The sequence below is a fragment of the Balaenoptera physalus genome (genome assembly GCF_965194825.1).
Source record: "Balaenoptera physalus genome assembly, chromosome: 16".
NCBI lineage: Eukaryota > Metazoa > Chordata > Mammalia > Artiodactyla > Balaenopteridae > Balaenoptera > Balaenoptera physalus.
Genome location: NC_138898.1, coordinates 92838768 through 92858573, shown reverse-complemented (window position 1 = coordinate 92858573; position 19806 = coordinate 92838768). Strand labels below are relative to the sequence as shown.

Below are 19806 nucleotides of genomic sequence, written 5' to 3'. Positions count from 1 at the left end.
CAGACTGGGGTGGCACAGGCTGTTGTAGACAAAGTGGAGTTCTCAGCCCCACCACAGGGCCAACATACACCTCACAGGAAGGTGACAGGCTCTGCCCACAGGCTGTGGCATTTGCACCAGTGGCTACTGTATACTTTGGAAGGGCAGCAGCTGGGGGGTCCAGCACTCCAAGGTTCCCTCTCAGATCACTAGAGACTTTCTCAGCAAGGACACATTGTCACTCATTGTCATCTCCTGTCAGGCCAGCAGAGCCACTTCAAGAGATGGCAGGACTGGGCTGCACCTGGGGCGTTTGTGGCATGGGTAAGCGAACGCCCAACCTGAGCATTTATGGTGAGGACGGGAAAAAGTCTGCGTTGCCTCAGGCTCACCTGTTTGCCACATGAGAGGGCTCGCCTGAAGTCTGACTGAGCCCCTCTCTGTGCTGCCCAGCCTGCCACTATTGCACCCAAGTCCTGGCAAAAAAGGTATTCTGGCAACCTCAGTCCCTCTAGCACAGTAAGGATGACCACAATGAGGTACTTCCCCCAAAAGTGGGACAGGTGTGCCACCTTACCATCAAGGCGCCCAGGAAAGCTACTCACAGGACACACCACCACAGTGGTGACACAAGGGGCTTGCTGCGAATAGGAAACAGCACTGCTTGGTTTTCAGCACCTGAGGGACAACCTGTACAACTCCAGAGGCACCACAGAGAGTAGGTGACACATGCTCACACACCAAGGAGGCATGCAGCAGAGCAGTGGGATGGCTCTCCCCAGGGCAGGGAGGGCCACTGGCAAGACATGCCAGGAAGGTAAAAAAAGTGTCTGTTGCATCAGAGGACCACAGCCACACTGATGCCCTGAAGCAAAGGACAAGAGAGTAAGTTCAGGATACAGTCAGCACTCCTGCGTTCCACACACCACCAACAGGCAGGGGGGGGGAGAGGCAAGGGCCCCAAGGGCAGGACAAGAGTAGCCCCATTTGCCTTGAACTTCCAGCCCTCATCTTGTTCAGCTTAGCCCCAGCCCTGGAAAGCATGACAGAACCACCAATCCATGTGCATGGAATCCCCAAAGGGGAGACCCAGGGAGACCGTCACCAGCAGGGCCTGCTTCAGCCTCACCAGCCACCTCTTCTCAGGTGACAGTGCCCGACAATTCTGGGAATATTACACCTCACACATGACATGACACCTGTGAGATGAAGTTATCACAGCCACAGCAGAGTAGAGGACCCACACTGCATGGCCTCACTGCCCTTGGGTTGCCAGGGGCCAGAGATGGAGTATGATGTAGGATTGGGTCAGCTGGACACACACCTAAGAGCCGATGCACACACCCAGGCAGGCAGCTCAAGAAGCAAGGGGACAGCCAGCTGCAAAGCTGTGCTCAAACCCAGAGCACTATGCACGTCCAGAAGCCCAATGTCCCGGGCAACACGCACTGAAGAAAACCACACCTCTCTAGCAGCAAAAAAAATGCCCACATTAGGTAAAAAACTTACCACACCCAGCAATGGGGGCTGGCTATTCACAAATTGCAGGGGTCCCCCGGCACCTCAGTCCAGCCACTGGTCCCCAGCACTACCTCATCACTGCCAGCCCCAGAGCTCTCACGGCCATCTCACGGTAGCGGGGCAGCAAAGGGGGGTGGGGGCAGGAGCGGCAGGAATGAGGGAGAGAGTGGGCGGGGTATGCCCTCTCCAGTTCGCCCAAGTTGGCAGGTACCGGTCCGTCAATGTCTCTAGATGGGAGCTTGGGGAAAATTCTACAGACGCACCTCTGACGACTGGGCCCCAAGACAGACAACATCCAGACCCGTGCCACTCTATCCAGGTTAACTCTCATGGCCCGGGGCGGTCCCCACCTCCTGAGTGCGACTCCGAAAAGTCTATCAGAAACAATACAACCCCCAGGACTCACGCGTGCCCGCCACTGAGTCCACTCCACGCTCCACGGGCCTCAGCACATACCGGTCAGTCTTCACCTCGGGAGCAGGAAGTGTAGAGGGAGTGGGGAAATTAGTAAGGTTGACAAAGAACCACCGCGCCACAGGCGTCTGGGTGCAGGACACTCTCGCTTTCCTCCCCGCAGCGCCGGGCCATCGTAGGGTGGGTCCGTGCAGCGAAAGGGGCGCTGGCGGATACCGGTACGCCGGCCAGGCGGCCCCACGTCCGGGCGGAAGCGCGGCGCGGACCGCTCCCCTGTGAGCCTGCGCGCCCAGCCTCCGGCGAGAGAACGACACGCCCACGCCCCTGCCTGACCAGGAGAGTTGCCGCCAGCTTCGCCGGACGTCCGGAACTCCGCTTCCCGCTCGGAGGCCGCGTCCCATCCATCGCAAAGGTCGCCGGAGCTCCAGAAGGAAGAGACGATATAAAAGAGGCCGCCAGATGGCGGCCGACAACCGGCGCGAACGTAAGCGGGAAGATTCCGAGCGCCCGGGAGCGAGGACGCAGCTCTGGCTGCCCCAAAGCCAAAGCTTGTCCCGGGGCGGGTGGAGGGCGTCCGCCCCGGCCCTGAGGCATCCTCGTGGGACTTAGCTCCCGGTTTTGCATGGCACAGCACGGCACGACCGACCCCGGCAGCAGACAGGGGGAGCGGGGGCGGGGAGAGGAGGCTGGGAAGATATTGGCTGGCGTCTGCCGCCATGGAAACACACTACCCACGCGATTTCCAGGTGGTTAAAATTCCACGGAGACGCCGGCGGGGCCTGGTGGCCAGCAAGCGCTGCCCAGAGTGCAAGAGCGAGATCCTGGCTCCTGCGAAGGAGGGAAGCCGTGGACTGGCAAACCGAAACCAAGCAAGTGCTCAAAGAACAACAATGCATGAGTCGGTTTTCATTCCATACTTTCGAACGGAGGAGGTCTTTCGAACGTACAGGGAAAGCCCAGAAGCTGGAAAGGAAAGGCTGATACGCTCAGACCCATACAAGTGGAAGTAAAAATCTATCTCTGCATAGACCGTGACAAACTCCAAAGACAACAAATTGGTGTGTGGGGGACACTGGGGAAAATGCACTTGTGGTCATGAGGACATGGATTTCAGCGTGACTTACCACAAAGAAGTGTATGTGAAAAGAAGTGTGTGTGTGTCAAGAGCTATCCACTATACACCGAGTTCCAGTACATCTATACAATGCCACATTGTGTGTTGTGTGTGTTTGAAATATGTTAAATGATGATGATAAACTATAGTCCAATAAAAAAAACAAAATAAAACAACCACCCAAAATTCAAGAGGTAGAACTTCCAATGTCGGGCATTAAAAACTAAATTTAAAAAAATGGAAAAAATATATATATCTCATAAGGGGTTCCTATCCTATCCCTAACCCTAAACCGTGCCCTAACCCGTACCCCAACCCTGTACCCTAACCCATACCCTAACCCTAACCTCGTTTTCCCCAGAGCACTCTTCCCCCCATGCACCGCCCGCTTGCACCAGGCCCAGACTGGAAGCCACAGAATGCTCTTCATACAGCCCCACCCAGAATTTGTCTGCAGCTGCCGCTCACTCCCTGATGCCTTCAAACAGCACGTTTTTGCATTTTGTGCAGATTTTCTAGTTGTTTTCTCTGAGGGGTGAGTGTTCGTGATCTTACAAAATCATCACAGGAAGGAGAACCAGCAATTACCCATCCACTTTTAGAACTGCCTTGTGCACAAACCTCACATCCTTTGAGCCACACTTGGAAAAAGTATACATTTCATCTGTTTCAAAGGTCACGATGGCTTCACTACAACGGACTTGAGAAACAGATCACTATCTTAACAGAGGGCGCACTGCAGTGTAGAGAGAGGGAAACCCTTCGGAGCCCTGAGGTTTGCCAGAGGAGGGCTGGGGCTAGATGGTACAAGAGAAGGGAGGGAGAGAGAGGACCTCCCGCAAATGATTCCATTTTCAGATTCCCGTTCCCGCACAGCAACCTGCTCTTGTTCACCAGCCATCTCCCTTCCTTCCTAAAGCAAACCTCCTTCTCTCCCCCCTACCCCCCCATCATCCGAAGAGTCTCTCTCTCAGTAATTCCCTCACTTGTCCACCCCTCTCCATCTCCATGGCCACTCTCTGCCCCTGCTCCTGCCCTCAATTGAGCCACTGCAGTCACTTCCAATGGATTTGCCAGTCCCAGTTCCCCACCACACTCAGAGGATTCTCTGCTTGACACTCTGCCCACCTGACTCCCAACCCCTCCACTCAGTGCCCACCTCAAGGGTTCTTCCTGCTTCCTCCAGCCCCATGTACCACGTGGAATCACGCAGAGGTCCCTGAATTCCTGTAACTCACAGGCTGCTCCAGACCTTACCCACCCTATTGTCTCTGCCTAAAGCCACCCAACTATCTTCATCCATCTGGACTTCTTTCAGCTCAAGACCCATCTCAATGTCCACTCCCCAGGCAGCCTGCCTGGCCCCCCAGTTTGAGTTGGGGCCCTCCCTCTGCTCCTATACTGCCTTTGTCTCAGTCAGCTCTGGCTGCCATAACCAAACACCATACCTGGTGGTTACAAATGGTGGACACTAATTGCTCACAGTCTGGAGGCTGGAAGCCCAGACCAAACTGGTGGTGAGCCTTCCTGGTTCATGCCAGCTCCTTCCCACTGTGTCTTCACCTGGTGGAAGCAGCGAGGAAGCTCTTACAGGGGCATAATTCCATTCTTCAGAGCTCTACCCTTATGACCTAGTCACCCCCAAGAGCCCCACTTCCTGACACTGTCACGTTGGGTGTTAGGATTTAACACGTGAATTGGGGGGACACAAACATGCAGACACAGCAACCCTTGACACACACTTATCACTGCCCCTTCCACTTTATCTAGGGATTGGTGCTTTCATGTCACTCTCTTCCAAAAACTAAGTTCCTTGAGGTAGGAGCCCAGTCATTCATTCTCTGGGCCCTGGGCATCAGGCTGAGGGGCCAGTGCACATGGGGAGGCAGTAGAAAGCCGTAGTCACACATCTGCACTTTGGTGTCAGACAGACCTGGACTTAAATCCTGGCTCCATCCCTTCCTCGCTGTGACCCCGAGCAAGGTCACTGAGCCTATTTATCCACCTATGTAATGTCATCGTGAGGTCATGTAACACCTGGGTGACAGGTGTTCTCATGTGGTCAAATGTTCACATGTGTGTTGGCTGCTCACACCTGGGCGTGTTCATTTCCACATGCCCAAATAGGCACACACACCTACATGCCAGACCCTAGGGGCCCACAGAACATCAGGAAGAGAAGCTCTGGCCCTAAATGACCACAGGGTCAGGAGCATAGTTCTGACCTTCAAGGGATGGAGAAGCTGTGCTCTGGAGTTTGGGAGGAGTGACGAGATTTCTTCTGGCTAAACGTGCTGGTGTGAACAGCTTAGTGGCACAACACGGCTGGGAGGTGCACTTTGTCTCTGCAGATGGAGAGGCGTGGGGTCTGGGGAGCCATCGGGAACTCAGTATGGCTAGAGAGGGGTATCCAAGTGTTGATCCCAAACTTCTGCCTAGAATTCCCCAGGATCCAAGGAAACTCTCATGAACAAAATCTGGTCCATTCTCTCCAGCTTAGCACAAAGTATGAGAGCGGGTCCAGCTAACACACAGCCGGGCGAGAGGCAGTAAGTGAGGGTCCAAGATGGAGGACTGTGAGGAATTCAGCGATCCCCTGAGCAGGGAGGAAGGGTGTCACTTGCTTAGGGAAGCAGCCAGGACTGAGAATGTCCACGGCACCGACGCACACCCTGGAAGACGCAGCCCTGCAGCCCCCTCCCCACTCCCATCCCCGCCCCGTGCTTCTCATGGGGGGCCCAGGTCCTGCAGCAGCTGGTGTCTGACGAGTTTCTGAGCTGTGACCTTGACTCATTGCAGCTCTGCTCCTTGACTCATCACCCTGTGACCTGCTCAGAAATGACCCTCCTGGCACTGGATCAGCCCTTAGTCCCTGGGCTTCTTGCGGGAGTTCCCTTGGTGTCACCTAAACAACCCAGACTGTCTTTGCACATCTTTTCTTTATTTTTTGAGCACAGTAGAGCTGATTTTAAAAAACATAAAACATGTCTGTTTTGGCCAAATGCAGTGATTTCTCCCAGATTGAGAAATAAATCTGTTTATTCAAAATAATACCACTACGATGAAAGCAGGGTTGAGGCAGATCTGAGCCATGACTGGTGCAAACAGGGCCGGAGCAGCTGTCAGTGAGCACCTCCCAGGGTATCCCCAGGGCCAAGGCCCCCTGCGGCTGGAATAGGCTCACAGAACCAATGACCCAGATTTCAGAACAGGCCAAAAGAGGCTGATGAATGGAGAAGCTTGGGAATAACTGCTCCCTCACTAGCTTAGTGCGCCTCAAATTTGAGAGCCCGGTCTTCACTCACGTTGGGCCATATTAGCTATTTTAATACGGCCCATCATGGGGTAGTCTGTGGGGTGTAGTCCGTGGGGTTCCAGGCTGGGTCAAGCATCCACGCCCATCATGGGAGATTTTAGGGCAAACTGTGCTGTGATCTTGGGTATTTAGGCCCGGTGATTCTCCAGTGGTTAAGATGAGGCATATCCGTTTGTCTCCTATTTTATATTCATGTTTTCAGTAACTCCAGGGAGACTCTAAGCTACAGGCAGGTCTGGGCCACTTAGAGGAGGCCAGGTCCCACGCTCCTGCCCCTAAGCGGCTGTTCTGCGACAGAGCTGGGCAGACACACAGCACAGAGCACAGCACAGGCAGGAGCCACCAGCAGGGGCAACTTGGGCCGTGGGTCACTGTGCCAAGCCAGGAGGGGATCTCGCTAGACATTGCCAACCACACCGACCTTTATAGTCAAACCTGGCCATGGCAGCAGGGGGGGGGGGGGCGTTAGCTAAAGGGTACACGTTGCTCTTTGTGGTGATGGAAACACCCCGAATTGACCACGTGATGGTTGCTCTTATCCAAGAATAAACCAAGACCATTGAGGTGACCCTTTAAATGGATGCATTGTGTGGTCTGTGAATTATAACTCAATAAAGCTGTTTAAAATAAATGAACAAATAAAGGGATGAACAAAGATTAAATACAATGAAAATGCAAAAAGGAAAGAATTAGCAAGCACCTAGTGTGTGATGTTGCAGATTGCTGTGGTCACTGCGACCACCTTGGGGGCCTGAGCAAGTGACCTCAGTTTACTCTCCTGTAAAAGATGTTATCAACTCTCCACCCCTGGGCCGGCCCACAGCATGCGGATGTGTTGAAGGCTACAGTCTCTAGCACAGCCTGACATACAGAAAGCATTGAACCATCGCTATTTTCAGGATCTGAGTGCTAATCAATTACTCAGATTTTCTGAACCATCATGATAACAAGTTGCAGCAGAGGCCAGAGGACCCTTCCAGCTGCAGGTAGGGGCCCGAAGGAGAGTGGGAGCCGTGGGCACAGATGGCCCTGCACCTGCATCCCCAGGGTCCCGAGTGAGGGTCACGTGGGGCAGCTAGCAGGGCTGGTGGATGGCCTCCCCCCAAACCCACCCGCCCACCACACTCAGAGGCCCTTCCCCCTGCTGCTCCCTCCAAGTGGAAAAAGTGAGATCAGACCCTGGCTGGCTCTGGATGAGCTGAGGGAAGTGAGTCACCGTGCGATTTCCCAACCCTGAGCCCTGCGGCCAGGGGTCACGAGAGCCCTGAGGTCAAGGTCAGTGTGAAAATGCCTGTGGACAGGGCTCAGGTCTCCTCAGCTGCGTCCAGCCCCTTGCTCCACAGTCGTGAAAACTGAGGCCCAGATGGGAAGGGTTGTCCGAGGCCATGCAGGTGCCTCACGTGGGCCACGACTGCAGCCCTTTGGTCAGGGTGCTTTTGTTTCTCGAGTGTCTCGCTAATAAAGTGCAGATATGCTCAGAGTACGGCTTTATAAACTGAACACATGTGCAATCCACACCCAGACCAAGACATAAAAAGTTCCAAGTACCTTAGAAGGCTCCCAAATGCCTTAGTCACCAGTCCCCAAGAATGACCACTACCCACACTCCCGCCATCATGGGCACATCTGCCTGTCTGTAGTGGTTGTGCTGTGGGCATCCTGCTTCCTCCACTGAACTGGCATTTCTGAGATGCATTCACACCGGTTGTCCCCACGTTGTATGTGAGTTCGTTCTGCTGTCGAGGGGCACCTGACACCTCTGGATTCGCTGGTCCCGAAGTCAGTGTGTGCTCGGCCTTGGGAGAGACGTCCGAGTAGCTGCCCAGAGGCTCTAGGATCTTACAAGTATACATTCCCACCCACAGGATGGGAGGGCTCCTGGTGCCCCACACCCTTGCCGTGACTCGGCTCACGTTGGTGTTAAACCCTGCAGTTTTAATTCTCACCGCGCTGAAGCGCGTATTTAGTACGTGCTGGGCCTGCCAGTGGTTCGCTCCCTCTGTTCCGACACACGCGTCGAAGCGTCTGCCTTTCCCTTGGCTGCGGCCTGCCCGTGTCTCTTGAGAGCTGCCTGGCATGGGTGGGAGACCCCTGCCCAACGTGCCCCAGTCTCAGAACTGACAAGGACGTGCGTCCTCTCTGGGCCCCGCCCATTGTGCAGGAGACGCAGGTGTCCACTCTGTGAAACTCCTCTCGGGAGGAGGTAGGCTACCGGGTCTGCCCTCTCATGGGAGCCCAGAGACCCCTCAGATTTGCCACCATCATACACATCCCAACCCCACTGCTTCGCTCATAAATCCAAGGAAGGGGAAACAATCTTGTGAGGACTGTGGCTCCACCCCATCCTCGCTCCCAGACTGGGGTTCAGGGAACGTTGTCGAAGTGAGCAGCCAAGGGCTAGGCCCCAGCTCTGTGCCCTGGAAAGCGTCAGTCCACCCTCAGCCGCAGACACTCAGGTGACAGCCCAGCTCCTTCATCTCCCAGGGACGGAATGGCTCAGATCCATTAACAGGGGCACTGGGTGCACAGGGCAGGTCGTGCCGACTGAATCCTTGGGGGCTGACCCTGGACCCTGCTCACTGCCTGTCCTTTAGAGAGTGACCAGTTGGAGGGTGGCTGTGTCATCGATGGGCAATGGCAGAGCTCCGGCCCTGAGTCCTGCACCGGCCCTGCTGGTGACCCCAGGCCACTAGAGGCAGCCTGCTGCCTGCTTCTACCGTCAGGACAGAAGACTGGTCTTTACAGCAAGCTGACACGTTGGAGTGCTACCCACACGCCACCCTGTGTTCTAGGTGTTTCTACGTGTGTTAGTTGCTAATATCTCATAATAGGTCTACGAAATAGCTGCTGTTATCATATCCATTTCAGAGATGGAGACACCCAGGCACCGAGAGGTTGAGTGCCAGGTTCTGACCCCAGGCTCACAGGCACCACCAGGCTGCAGCAAGACACTTGGTGGGGCTGCTTCTCTTACACCTGGAACCCTCCGTCAGGTCCCCCCATCACACACACCGAACCCAGAGACCCCAAGTAGAAGCAGCACAGCCCCCGGAGAATGGGTTGATGGAGGCGACAACTGCCGTCTCATTTCAGAACCTGTGCGTCTCCAGTTCCCGGCAAACGACAGGCTGGCACAGGCAAGGCCCAAGACGTGCAGGCCCAGTGACATAAGACACTGTCCGCCATGCTGTCAGCATGGCCCTGCCCTGGCCACTAGCTGGGCCTGTGGGTGGAACTTCCTTCCCAGACAGAGCCCACTGTGGCCGGGGCACCCTGAGGGCTGGGCCTGCTTCTGGGCTGCAAGGACCTCCCTTCCACAGGGTGATGGGGTCCCCGCTGAGGACAGGAGGGCAACGGAGAGGTCTGGAGGAGAACGACTGTCCTTTCTGGGAGGCCTGCGTGGGGAAGGAGCGGGCGAGTAGAGTAGTGGAGCCCGTGGTCCAGCCTGGGGAACTGCCCTGAGAGCCCCACCGGCAGCCCAGCTGCCCTGGAAATCTGCCAGGCTCGGGTCAGCTTTGGGAGTCCAAAGGCCACTGGGCTCCTGAACTAATCCTGGGGCTGGTGTCCTAAGGGAAGACCAAGCCACAGTACAGAAATGTCAGGAAGGGGTTAAAGGGCGGGAAGGGTCCCCTGTCTTCCACAAGCTTCTTCCCTGGATTTGCTGGAACCCCTCGTCCCTCCCTCCTTGCCTCCCTCCACATGACCTACTTTCATACAAAGTCAGCCTCCTTTCCTAAACCTCCCTGCCTTCCAGGTTTTTCTGTGCATTTTTTTCTTTGAGCTGTACTATTTTTCCTATACATACTATTCTGTAAACTTACCCCCATGAAATCATACCTCAGAAATATTCCACTGCCACAAACACAACTCAACACAAAATGATACTTCACCATATGATTGTATCGTAATGTATCTCCTGACTGGTAGGTACTTACATTGTTTCTGATGTTTTACATAGAAGTAAACATCTTTCTGCACGTAGCTTGGCTGGGGTCACTCATTATTTTGCGAGGATAGATTCCCAAAGCAGAACTGCTGGGCCAAAGAGCCTGTGTGTTTACTTCCAAGGCTGTGTGTGCGACAATCTCAAACCCATGGAGTAGAAGTACAGCGTGAGGGTGTTTTCCTAGCTGCTGTGAAAGTGTGTTGCTGACCCGAAGGCTCCATAACCCCCCCATTTTCCCTGCAAACCAGGACCCTGCTGTGTCAAAACCACGCCAGGAAGCGACGGAGTGATAACCCCGCTTCACTCCGCCCCTCTAACCGTCAGCACCACGCAGCCCTGCCAAGCATCCAGCTCAGGTTCCTGAGCCGTGGACCCTCTGGAGCCAGAAGAGCTCAGTCCTGTCTGGACTCCCCAGCGGGCACGTGTGCCAGTTCAGGATCTCATAAAGGGTCTCTGCACTTGACACTCTTCGCTTAAAACACTGGGGTTCTTCCTGCCCACCTATCCGTCCAGATGAGCCTTTGAATCACATTAGTAGGTGGTGGGCTGCCCCCTGCAGGCCTACGAGCCATGTCCTTGCCCAGCCTCAAGACCAGAGAGCCTGGAGTCAGCGGCAGAGACATCAGTGGCTTAATGGACAGGGACCTTATGCGCCTGAAGCAAGGTGGGGACTGTCTTCCCTCCTGGAGGGAGGGGGCGTTACCAGTTACAGGGGGAAATGACGTCAGGTTGGCTCATCAGTTACCAGGGAAACCAGTGGAGGAGCACGGCCCTCCCTGTCCCTGTGATAAGCTATCAAGGTGGAGATGTTTAGCTCTAAAGATTAGAAGTCACTAGCTGGGGGGGACCAGGGGCAAGCATGTAGGCATTTTACTGATTAGGCTCTAGGATGAAAAGGGAAAGTCAGTCACGTGAGTGGGTGTAGGTCAGGCAGGGACTGGACGACCAGGGGGCGTCCACAGAGCAAGAGAACCTCCGTCTTGGTTGGGGGGCAACCATACAGTGGGTTTAGAAAGATCCAGATGTATTTTTGCTTTGACTTATCCTGAGTCCTTAAAACCCAGAAGAATTAATCTGCTCTCCAGGGCACAGCTGTCTCTGCCTTGGTCACACCATTTTTATAACCTCAGTGACACTGAGCTTTCTCACATTAAGCCTCTGCCTTCCTGGATGAGTTTGTTCCTAGCTTGTCCTATTGAGATCAGGTCTCAGTTTGTCCGTTACATTTTCAAATTACCACTGAATAGCTATAGGAAACGTGTTCATTCCACATATTTGTGTTCTCTGTTCTTTCCACATATTCTACCACTTACCTCCCAGCTCCATGCCGGTGCCTCTGCTCAAGGCTGCATATGCAGCAGGGGTCTGGGTAGGAAGGGCGCTCCTGCAGGTCCAGCCATACCCACACCTGCCCATAGTCCTTCTGCCCTTGGCTCGCCAGAAATACCTCTATGCTCTCAGTGATTACACACCCACATTCCCAGCTTCCTGTGCTGTGGGCGACTTGTGTCTCCTTTACTTTGTTTGTTCTTTCCATATTTCTTAACTTTCCAGAGTCTCAGTGAGAAGGGCGGGGAGCTGCACTGGTACCAGCTCGTGACCATCAGCCTGGTAGCCTCCTACAGGGGAGCCTTAGAAACAACTGGGACAGTGTCTCAGCGGTGCTGGCTCACATAAGGAGCAAACAAGCCTCAAGAAACAAAGGCCGCACGAAGCCCGAGGTGGGTCAGGAGAAGGTCCGATGCTGAGCCTGGACCATGAAGCCTGGCTCTCTTGCAGGCAGCCAGTGGCCGTGGGACAGCACGCCTCCCCTTCTACACAGAACAGGCCATGCCAAGGGACCCTGGGCAGGTCCCTCTCCCCTCTGGCCTGGGCTGTGAGGTCCCAAGGCCCCTTAAGAGCTGGCTTCCCTCCTATGACCCCCGTGGCCTGATCTGGGGGGTTGCTTGCAAGTCCATCCCTTGGCCACGTGTGTTGAGGGATGGTTCCCCTTCTCCACGGAGCTGTCTCCTGAAGACGCGGACAACAACGCAGACGGACCCTTGGTGAAATCTGCATCGTGTCTTTTCCTCCAAGGACAGCTCCAAAGACATTTTAAAAATACGTGTGGAAAAAATTCAAGTTTTCCAAAATAGTAAATGTTACGAAACAACACTGCACATTTCCTCTTTTCTGGATAAAACAGAAAACACGTGGTTATTTTTAGCCCCTGGAGCTCCACTGGGAATGGGTGTAACATGTGCCCATGTGCACACAGAAAGGGCCCTTTTTATCAGCTGCCCTGCAAGGATGGAGCCGTCGCAAAGGACGCAGGCAAGCGCAGCACTGCTCTGCCGGGTGGGGATTCCCTCCAAGCGTGGATGCCCAGCAAATGGGGAATGACGGACTCCCTGGAACACCGCCTCCTCTTCTTACGCAGAGTGAACCCAGCTCAGGCCCTGAGGCTCCCAGACTCAATCTCCTCGTGGGTAAAACCAGGATAGCGAAGGTGAGGCTTAGGTTTACGATGAGGGTGTAATAAAAAAACGTGTCCCAAATGCTTCACCCACTACCCAATACACCCGACAAGTGGCCACATTACCATCACTGCCACCATCAGTGTTCATCCTTCGATTTCGCCATTTATGCAGGAAATCGCCTCTCCAGGGACCAGCCGTCTGAACGACTTCTTTTTCCTTGCAAACTGACCCCACATCTCCACCTGCAAACAGGATGTTGGAGAGAAGGACAGCCTTGAGGACTTCACGGAGTAAATATCAAGGAGTCTGATATCAAGGGCTCCTAATGGCCAGAGCTGGAATGATTTGAGGAAAATGTAATCTTTACTTATTAATATAATGAGTGTGCCATTAATTAATAATGACAGTATTGGCTAATCTCCCATAGACCAAAAGGTCTCAGTCCATACTCATATAAATATTCAAATAAATAAATGTGGAAGAATACAGTGTTTTCCTACAGAAAAAATGTTATTAACAAATAAGGAAGCGGCTTCCCTGGTGGCACAGTGGTTAGGACTCCACGGTCCCAATGCAGGGGGCCCAGGTTCAATCCCTGGTCAGGGAACTAGATCCCACATGTATGCTGCAACTAAGAGTTCGCATGCCACAACTAAGGAGCCGGTAAGCCACAACTAAGACCCGGTGCAACCAAATAAATAAACATTTAAAATAAAAAAAAAATGAGGAAGGGGGTACCTCCCTCACAGTCCAGTGGTTAAGACTCCAAGCTCCCAATGCAGGGGACACGGGTTCAATCCCTGGTCAGGGAACTAACATCCTGCATGCCTCCAGGAACAGCCAAAAATAAATAAATACATAAGGAAGGAATGAGGGAAACAGAATACCACCATTAGGCAAACAACCCTGTAATAATTGTTTCCAGAAATTGGGCAAAAATCTGAGGAGAAACAGGATGCTGGCATAGCCTCAAAGCAACTCCCCCACAATATGTATCAATTACCCTGGGGAGGTGGCAAGAAATGGTCGTTCTAGATATATTTTTAGATCAGAACTTCTCATAAGCACTCTCCTTGCATCCCCTTCCCCACCTAGTTTTTTTTCTTTCATGAGAATCTGCTTACGTATTAACTTCAGAGTAATTCTGATTTAGAACAAACTAAAATCCTTCCAACAATGACTTACATAAACCATAGGCTTGAAATGAGGGTGAAAGAAAAAACATAAAGTGAACACACACGGCTAACATTTCAACACGTTTATTTTGCACGAATGCCCATAGTCTTACTCACTCCTCCCACTCACGTCCCCATGGCCCACGCAGGAAGAATGCAGCTCCAGGACGCCTTCCTCTTGGTGCACGAGGTCACGAGTGACTAAACAACAGGAAGAAGTCGGAGAGGCTAAATCTACACAGTAACGTCTGAGCTGGAGGACCTTAGCTAAGAGGGGTTGGGAGAAGAAGGACGTGAGGGCAGAGGCCAGGCACACACCCTCGCCAACCCCTCCTTGCAGGACCCCAGGAGAAGCCTGCCTGGCCCCAGCTCTCCCACAGGGCACCCAGTCCCGAGCCCCTGGAAGGTGGGTCATCCTGGGTGCTCCCCTTGCTGCCCAGGGAGGTCTCTACTCTGAGCAGTGATGACAACACACTAAATAGAAATGTGAAACCGTTATTAAACGCCTGTTTACTTGAAAGAGACAAATTCATCCGTGCACCTACTCCAACCAAAGTGTGGCCTGACTGCAGACAATCTGCAGGGAGGACCTTCCTTCGCTCCTTGCTCCCTCGCCTCCTACTCTGCTTCTCATCCTTCCCCACGGGGCCGAGAAACAGGTTAAAGAGGCCCACTTTGCAGTCAGAGAAGGGAAAAAGGGACGGGATACGGAGAGGGGACACAGGGAGAGGGGAGGGGGCGGAGGTGACGCGAAACCATAGTCGGACGGACACGCGGCGCCGGCTCTTCCGGTCGCCTTCCGATGGCGTCACCAGCCGGCGCGGGCTAGAAAGGCAGAGCGCGTCGCCCCGATGCGCGCCGAGGGGAGACCAGGCCTGAGCCGCGCCGCGTGAAAGGCAGGGCCGGCTCCCTGCCGAGGCTCCTACATGGCGGCGGCCGCACACCACAAACGCCCCTGCGGAAAGCATGACAGGCGAAGGAGACGGGCGAGACACACCTGACACAGTAGACGAGCCTCCTCAACCCGCCTGCCGACCACGGGCGTCCACTCCGCGCGTGCTCAGGGGCCGCCGCCAGACTGCGCCTGCGCGGCCCCCGCTGGTCACACCGCGCCTGCGCAGCGCCGTCTTCGTCGCCCCTCAGGCGCCTGCGAGTCCCTGTATGCTCCCGGCTGCTCCGGTCGAGGCCTTCTCGGACTGCCCAGTTCGAAGGCATACGCTCTACTCGGGTTTCCAGCCGGCAGAAGGCCCACCCCTCAGCTCATCTGACCATCATCTTGACCCTTAACCCCCGAATGTCCGCTACCACCTCTCCTCTCTCACCGAACCCTCACCTCTCCTGGCGGCGAAGACGTGCGGTGATCTGGCGCTCAGCTCTGCGCCTGCGCGGGGCCCCTCGCAATTCCCAGCCGGCTTTAAGCTTCTAAGTGCGGGTTATCGCCCACACGGACACAAAATGTAGTTCTTCATCTTCAGCCTAAGGTTTTCTCTAACAGGGACGTCATGGGAATTACGATTTTCTAAGTGAATACTAATGATCAAGAAGGGACGGTCATCACTTTAACATGTCCTAATGGCCTCGGTTCTGCTGTCCGTCTTAGCTTCGTTTGGGTTCTAAAGGCCCGCGGCCAACTAAGGCCCTCGCTTCCTTGTTAGATTTTTTTTTTGCTTTGTTTGGAGGTCGGGGGTGGGGGGGAGAGGTACGTTTCTCCGCGGGGACCTTGGCTGCCGGGACTCCGCCCCTTGTCCAGCCCAGGGCTCTGCAGGGAGTGCGGGGGGTCAAAGGGAGTGTGGGGTCAGGAGACCAGGGAAGAGTTGGGGGAAGGAGCCCCTGGGAAATAGGCTGAGACGCCTCAGAGACAGGAGTGGGTGGCCCTGGCCTGCACAGTTCGCTGAAGGTCTTCGCACCAGAAGGGTTTCTGGGGGTCATTTCCACTTTCAGATGGGTGGTGTCACCCCCTCCACGTGAAGTTAACCTGCCCAGTAATGAGGAGAGAAGGGCTGCCATAGCCAGACAAGCTCCATGCAGTCTGGGCTGAGGGGTGAGAGTGATGCCTCCTTTCCCCCTTGTGTGAGAGGCGGGCCAGGTGGGGTAACAGAGGCCTTTCCTGTTCATGCTTTGCCCACCTGGGAGGTGCCCCTTAGCTCCCAGACAGCCCACCCACTCACCTCTCCCCACACCCCTTGAGTTATGTTTCCTGAGATTTGGGGGCTGTGGCAGTGAGGTCCATGGGTGTTGGGACGGGGGTGGGTGGAAGGTATGTCCTGTCCTAAACTCTCGTAGGCAGGAGTGATGTATTCGTGAAAGGCAGTGAAAACAAAGGTCAAGGAGGGAATGTCGGCTAAGCCTACAGCCCAGCTTTTCAAATGAGCACGAGTGGCTGGGCCCAGGCAGAAATGTAGGCTGGGAGGAAGGCCTCCAGGAAGAAGAGGGGAGGACCTGACACCCCCAGGGTGTGGAGGGGCGACGGGACTTGGGCCTGGCAGGACGGATGGAGGGGCCAACCAAAGCATGGTCCCCATGGGCAAATTTGAATGTGGCCTGCATTACAGGTGAGGGCAGTGCTAGACCAATCCCAGAATGTTGCCTGAAATTTGTATTATAATTTGGTTTTAGATTATATTTCTACTTGATCTGTCTCTCTCTTGTAAATAAATGGAATACAGCATGGCAATTCTGGCTACTTCAGTTCTGGTTAATGAAGATTTTAGTGCACTAAGGTTTTATTGGCTAATTAGAATTAATTATAATTTGGGGGTATTTTACCATGCCATCATGCAGTTTTCACTGTTGCAAATGGAGAATGAAATCAAGTACCCGTGACACTAAAGCGACCTGTTCATCTTCAGTAACTTGAACGGAGTTAAGTAGCCCAGTCAGTCGGGCTGTCTCCGCAGCTTCTTCCAGAACGACTAACTGAATTTTGGGAGAGAAAGGCTTTCAGAGATCAAGGGAAGAATGACAGGCAAATGAAACAGCTCACAGAACTCTTCAGTACAGGCTTTTCAAGCTCCGTGAGCAGTAACATCCAGCCAGATGGCAGGGTCCTGAGCCCCCTCAGGGTCGGTACACCTTCTGTCCTGGTTTATTTGAATTATTTATGCAGAAAACTGTTTTTCCCTGGCTGGGAAGGCCTGTTTACATGGACATCTCTTTTTAGACAACTCCCCTCTATCTTTTTTCATCTATTCTTGAGTAATTCCTGGGAATAACATGAAGAGGCATAAGTGACCTTCACCTGGACACAGGTCCAGCATTCCCTCTGATGCGCTTCAGTAAAATAAGGTGAGAGCAGAAACTGGTATATTTTTAGATGAAATTTCTTTGAGAAATAGTTTCTATTTTATCTGTAATCGTCTGGCTGATGTTTAAAACCAGTATTCATAATGCTGCCTAAGAGCTTTAGAATAAATGGATTTTAATAAAGAAAAGCTATTTTAGAGTGCTGTGTTGTAAGAGGGGCTCGGCAAAGAAGAGGAGTGGAGAGGAGACTAACAGATGAGGGGACCCCCAGGGCCCAGAGGGAGCAGCCGGGAACCAGACAGAAGTGAACGCAGGACAGCAGACAGCCAGGTGCCCGTTCCTGGACCTCCCGTGAGGAGAGAAGTCAGCAGCAGCCTCACAAGCTGGTTTAAGCCAACAGGGGCAGGCCTCTTTCTAGTCCTGCAAGGTGAGGTGGGTGCCCTGCCTGCCCCTTTGCCTCTCCCTCCCCCTTTCATCTCCCAGCTCCTATCAAATGGGTATTTTTATTTGTGAAGCTGATACATATGCCTTTTGTTCTGTAACCATAATTAAATCCCTGGTCTTGGTGTCGGGTGCACAGTGTGTGTGCCTGAGACACCCCACACACTGTGTCTCCCCTTTCCTAGTTCCACCCACAATTACCGCTGACCATTGCTCCCACTCTGTGTCAGTCCTGTGAGGTGTGGCTTGAACTAGGTCGTAGCAGGAATGTTTACACCCCAGATGTGGGCATACCTGCAAATCAGCACTTGATTTATTGCTTTGCAGAGTGTCTTGACTCAATAAAAGGATAGAGAAAACGTTAACAGTGCAGATTAAACTTAATACTGTGTTGAAGCCAATACAGTGTGAACAGCACAAGAAAATGGAGGAAATATTCTTTTAGTATTAGAAAACTATAATCCAGTTCAGTCAATAAGTCGTTGACAAACAAGAGAGGATCAGACTGAGTTTTGTGGCTTCATTTTTGTCGTATCCGTTAATGCAAAAAAAAAAAAAAATCCAACATGGGCGTGGGAAGGACCCTCGCTGATCAATTACAGGCATGGGTTACCTGTAGAGACAAGAGTTTGCCAAAAATCAACAGAAGTATTCTGTGAGAATCAATTGGTTGTTTGGAAATTACAATGGAGAGTACTGTGTATTTTTTAAATTACTTGTAAACTATGTGCTCCAGACGCTTTACTAGAATTTACAATAGGCTTGTACACGTACATACATGCATATGTTTTTGTTCCTGAGAGCCAGCTGTTAGACCTTTACCCACAGTCATGGCCACCAGCGGCGTTCTGCCCTGGGATGGGTCAACCTTCATTTCTTATTCCGTCAAATTCTTGCAGTTTTTATACCTGCAGTTATGCGAAGTTCAGATACAAGGAGATTTACTTACTGCATGATGCACCCATTTCTGCATAGATTTTGGTGGTTTTCAGTGATTCTATTTGACTCTTATAATTGTGGCAAGTTGTGCATTTACTCAGCAAATGCCCTGTGGTCTGTGCTGAGCACATCATGGCCAAGGATGCTGTCCTGGTCCTCAAGAGGTTAGACCCGAGTGAGACCCTGTGAGGGTCATAGCAGATTCCCAGGTACTTACAGAAAAGCCAAGAGACACAAGACAACCTCCTTCTCCTCAGCAATGTCTAAGAGGCCAGTCCTCACCGGTGACCCCGTCCCTCCTCTCTCATGGTCATGACTCTCCAGGGCCCCTCCCTGTGGCCACCATCGCCAAGCCCTCTTCCCTCCTGGTCTTGGACCTGCTCTGCTCCACACCTGGGCTCACTCCGGAGCTGAGCGGGTCCTGAAGCTACACCTCAGGGGTCTGATGCTTCTAGAGACATTTGGGGTTGTCATGGGCACTCCTGAAGGGACAGAAGGCTGGCCCTGAAGGCAGGTGATTAGTCCCAGGACACAGTGTGGATGGGTGGCTAGGGGCACCTCTGCAAATGCCGACCCTGGGCTGGGTGGGCCACCTCCCCGGACGGAGCAGGGGTGGAGGACCTCGAGCATTTCAGTATGGACTACTTGCCCGAGCTGCTTCTGAATGGAACCCCCCACATAGTACACAGAGGGTGTGTCTGTGACAATAGGTTTAAGTGACAGGATCATCCCAGAGACATCAAACGGGTGGTGGTGGGAGGGTTGTACAGCCACATGCCGTGGTCCTGCGGCCAGCCTCCTCTTGGCCCTGGCCCACCATATGTGTGGTGGCCCAGAGGGAAGGAAGGCACAGGGCTTTCTGGTCATCGTTGGATCTTCCTTGAAATAAAGAGGCCGCCGGTGTGGCCTCCCATTCAGATCCCATCAGCAGCTACACGAGCCCTCCCCACGAACTGTCCACCATCCACATGGGCAGTGCTGCTCTCCAGGCAGCTCTGGAGATTAATTAAAGAAAAAATAAACATCGCTGGGGACATTATAGGACATGACACTTGCTGCCCTCTCTTTCTGAAGCTGTAACCATGATGGATGACCCATTGTTGGATTATTAGGAAAGATGGACAAGCTTAGAATTTCAACAAAACCTAAAATATCATCAGTGAGCACAGTTCTTTTTCCTTCCTGTCCCACTCCTGGTGCTCTGGTACCTCCGGGATCTGCCTTCTATACAGGACCTGTTTGTCTGGAGCAGTTGCGTG

At 53.3% G+C, this 19806-nt stretch overlaps 1 protein-coding gene across 6 annotated transcripts; it reads right to left on the bottom strand.

Annotated features, from left to right (window-relative positions):
• Positions 1-3338: 3338 nt before the first annotated feature.
• Positions 3339-19711, bottom strand: LOC309645861 (uncharacterized protein). 6 transcript variants are annotated; one of them, XM_082431623.1, is made up of 4 exons: positions 14439-19711; positions 14042-14125; positions 12872-12991; positions 3339-8140 (listed from the first exon to the last, which is right to left on the bottom strand). In XM_082431623.1, the coding sequence occupies exons 1-4, from the start codon at positions 14890-14892 to the stop codon at positions 7959-7961; spliced, it is 840 nt and encodes a 279-aa protein (XP_082287749.1). In that variant the 5' UTR covers positions 14893-19711; the 3' UTR covers positions 3339-7958. The 6 variants fall into 6 exon arrangements, 4 of the variants coding, with proteins under 4 accessions (XP_082287749.1, XP_082287750.1, XP_082287751.1 ...); XM_082431624.1 differs by having other exon boundaries at positions 3342-12300; XM_082431625.1 differs by having other exon boundaries at positions 3342-12751; positions 14439-19710.
• Positions 19712-19806: the final 95 nt, after the last annotated feature.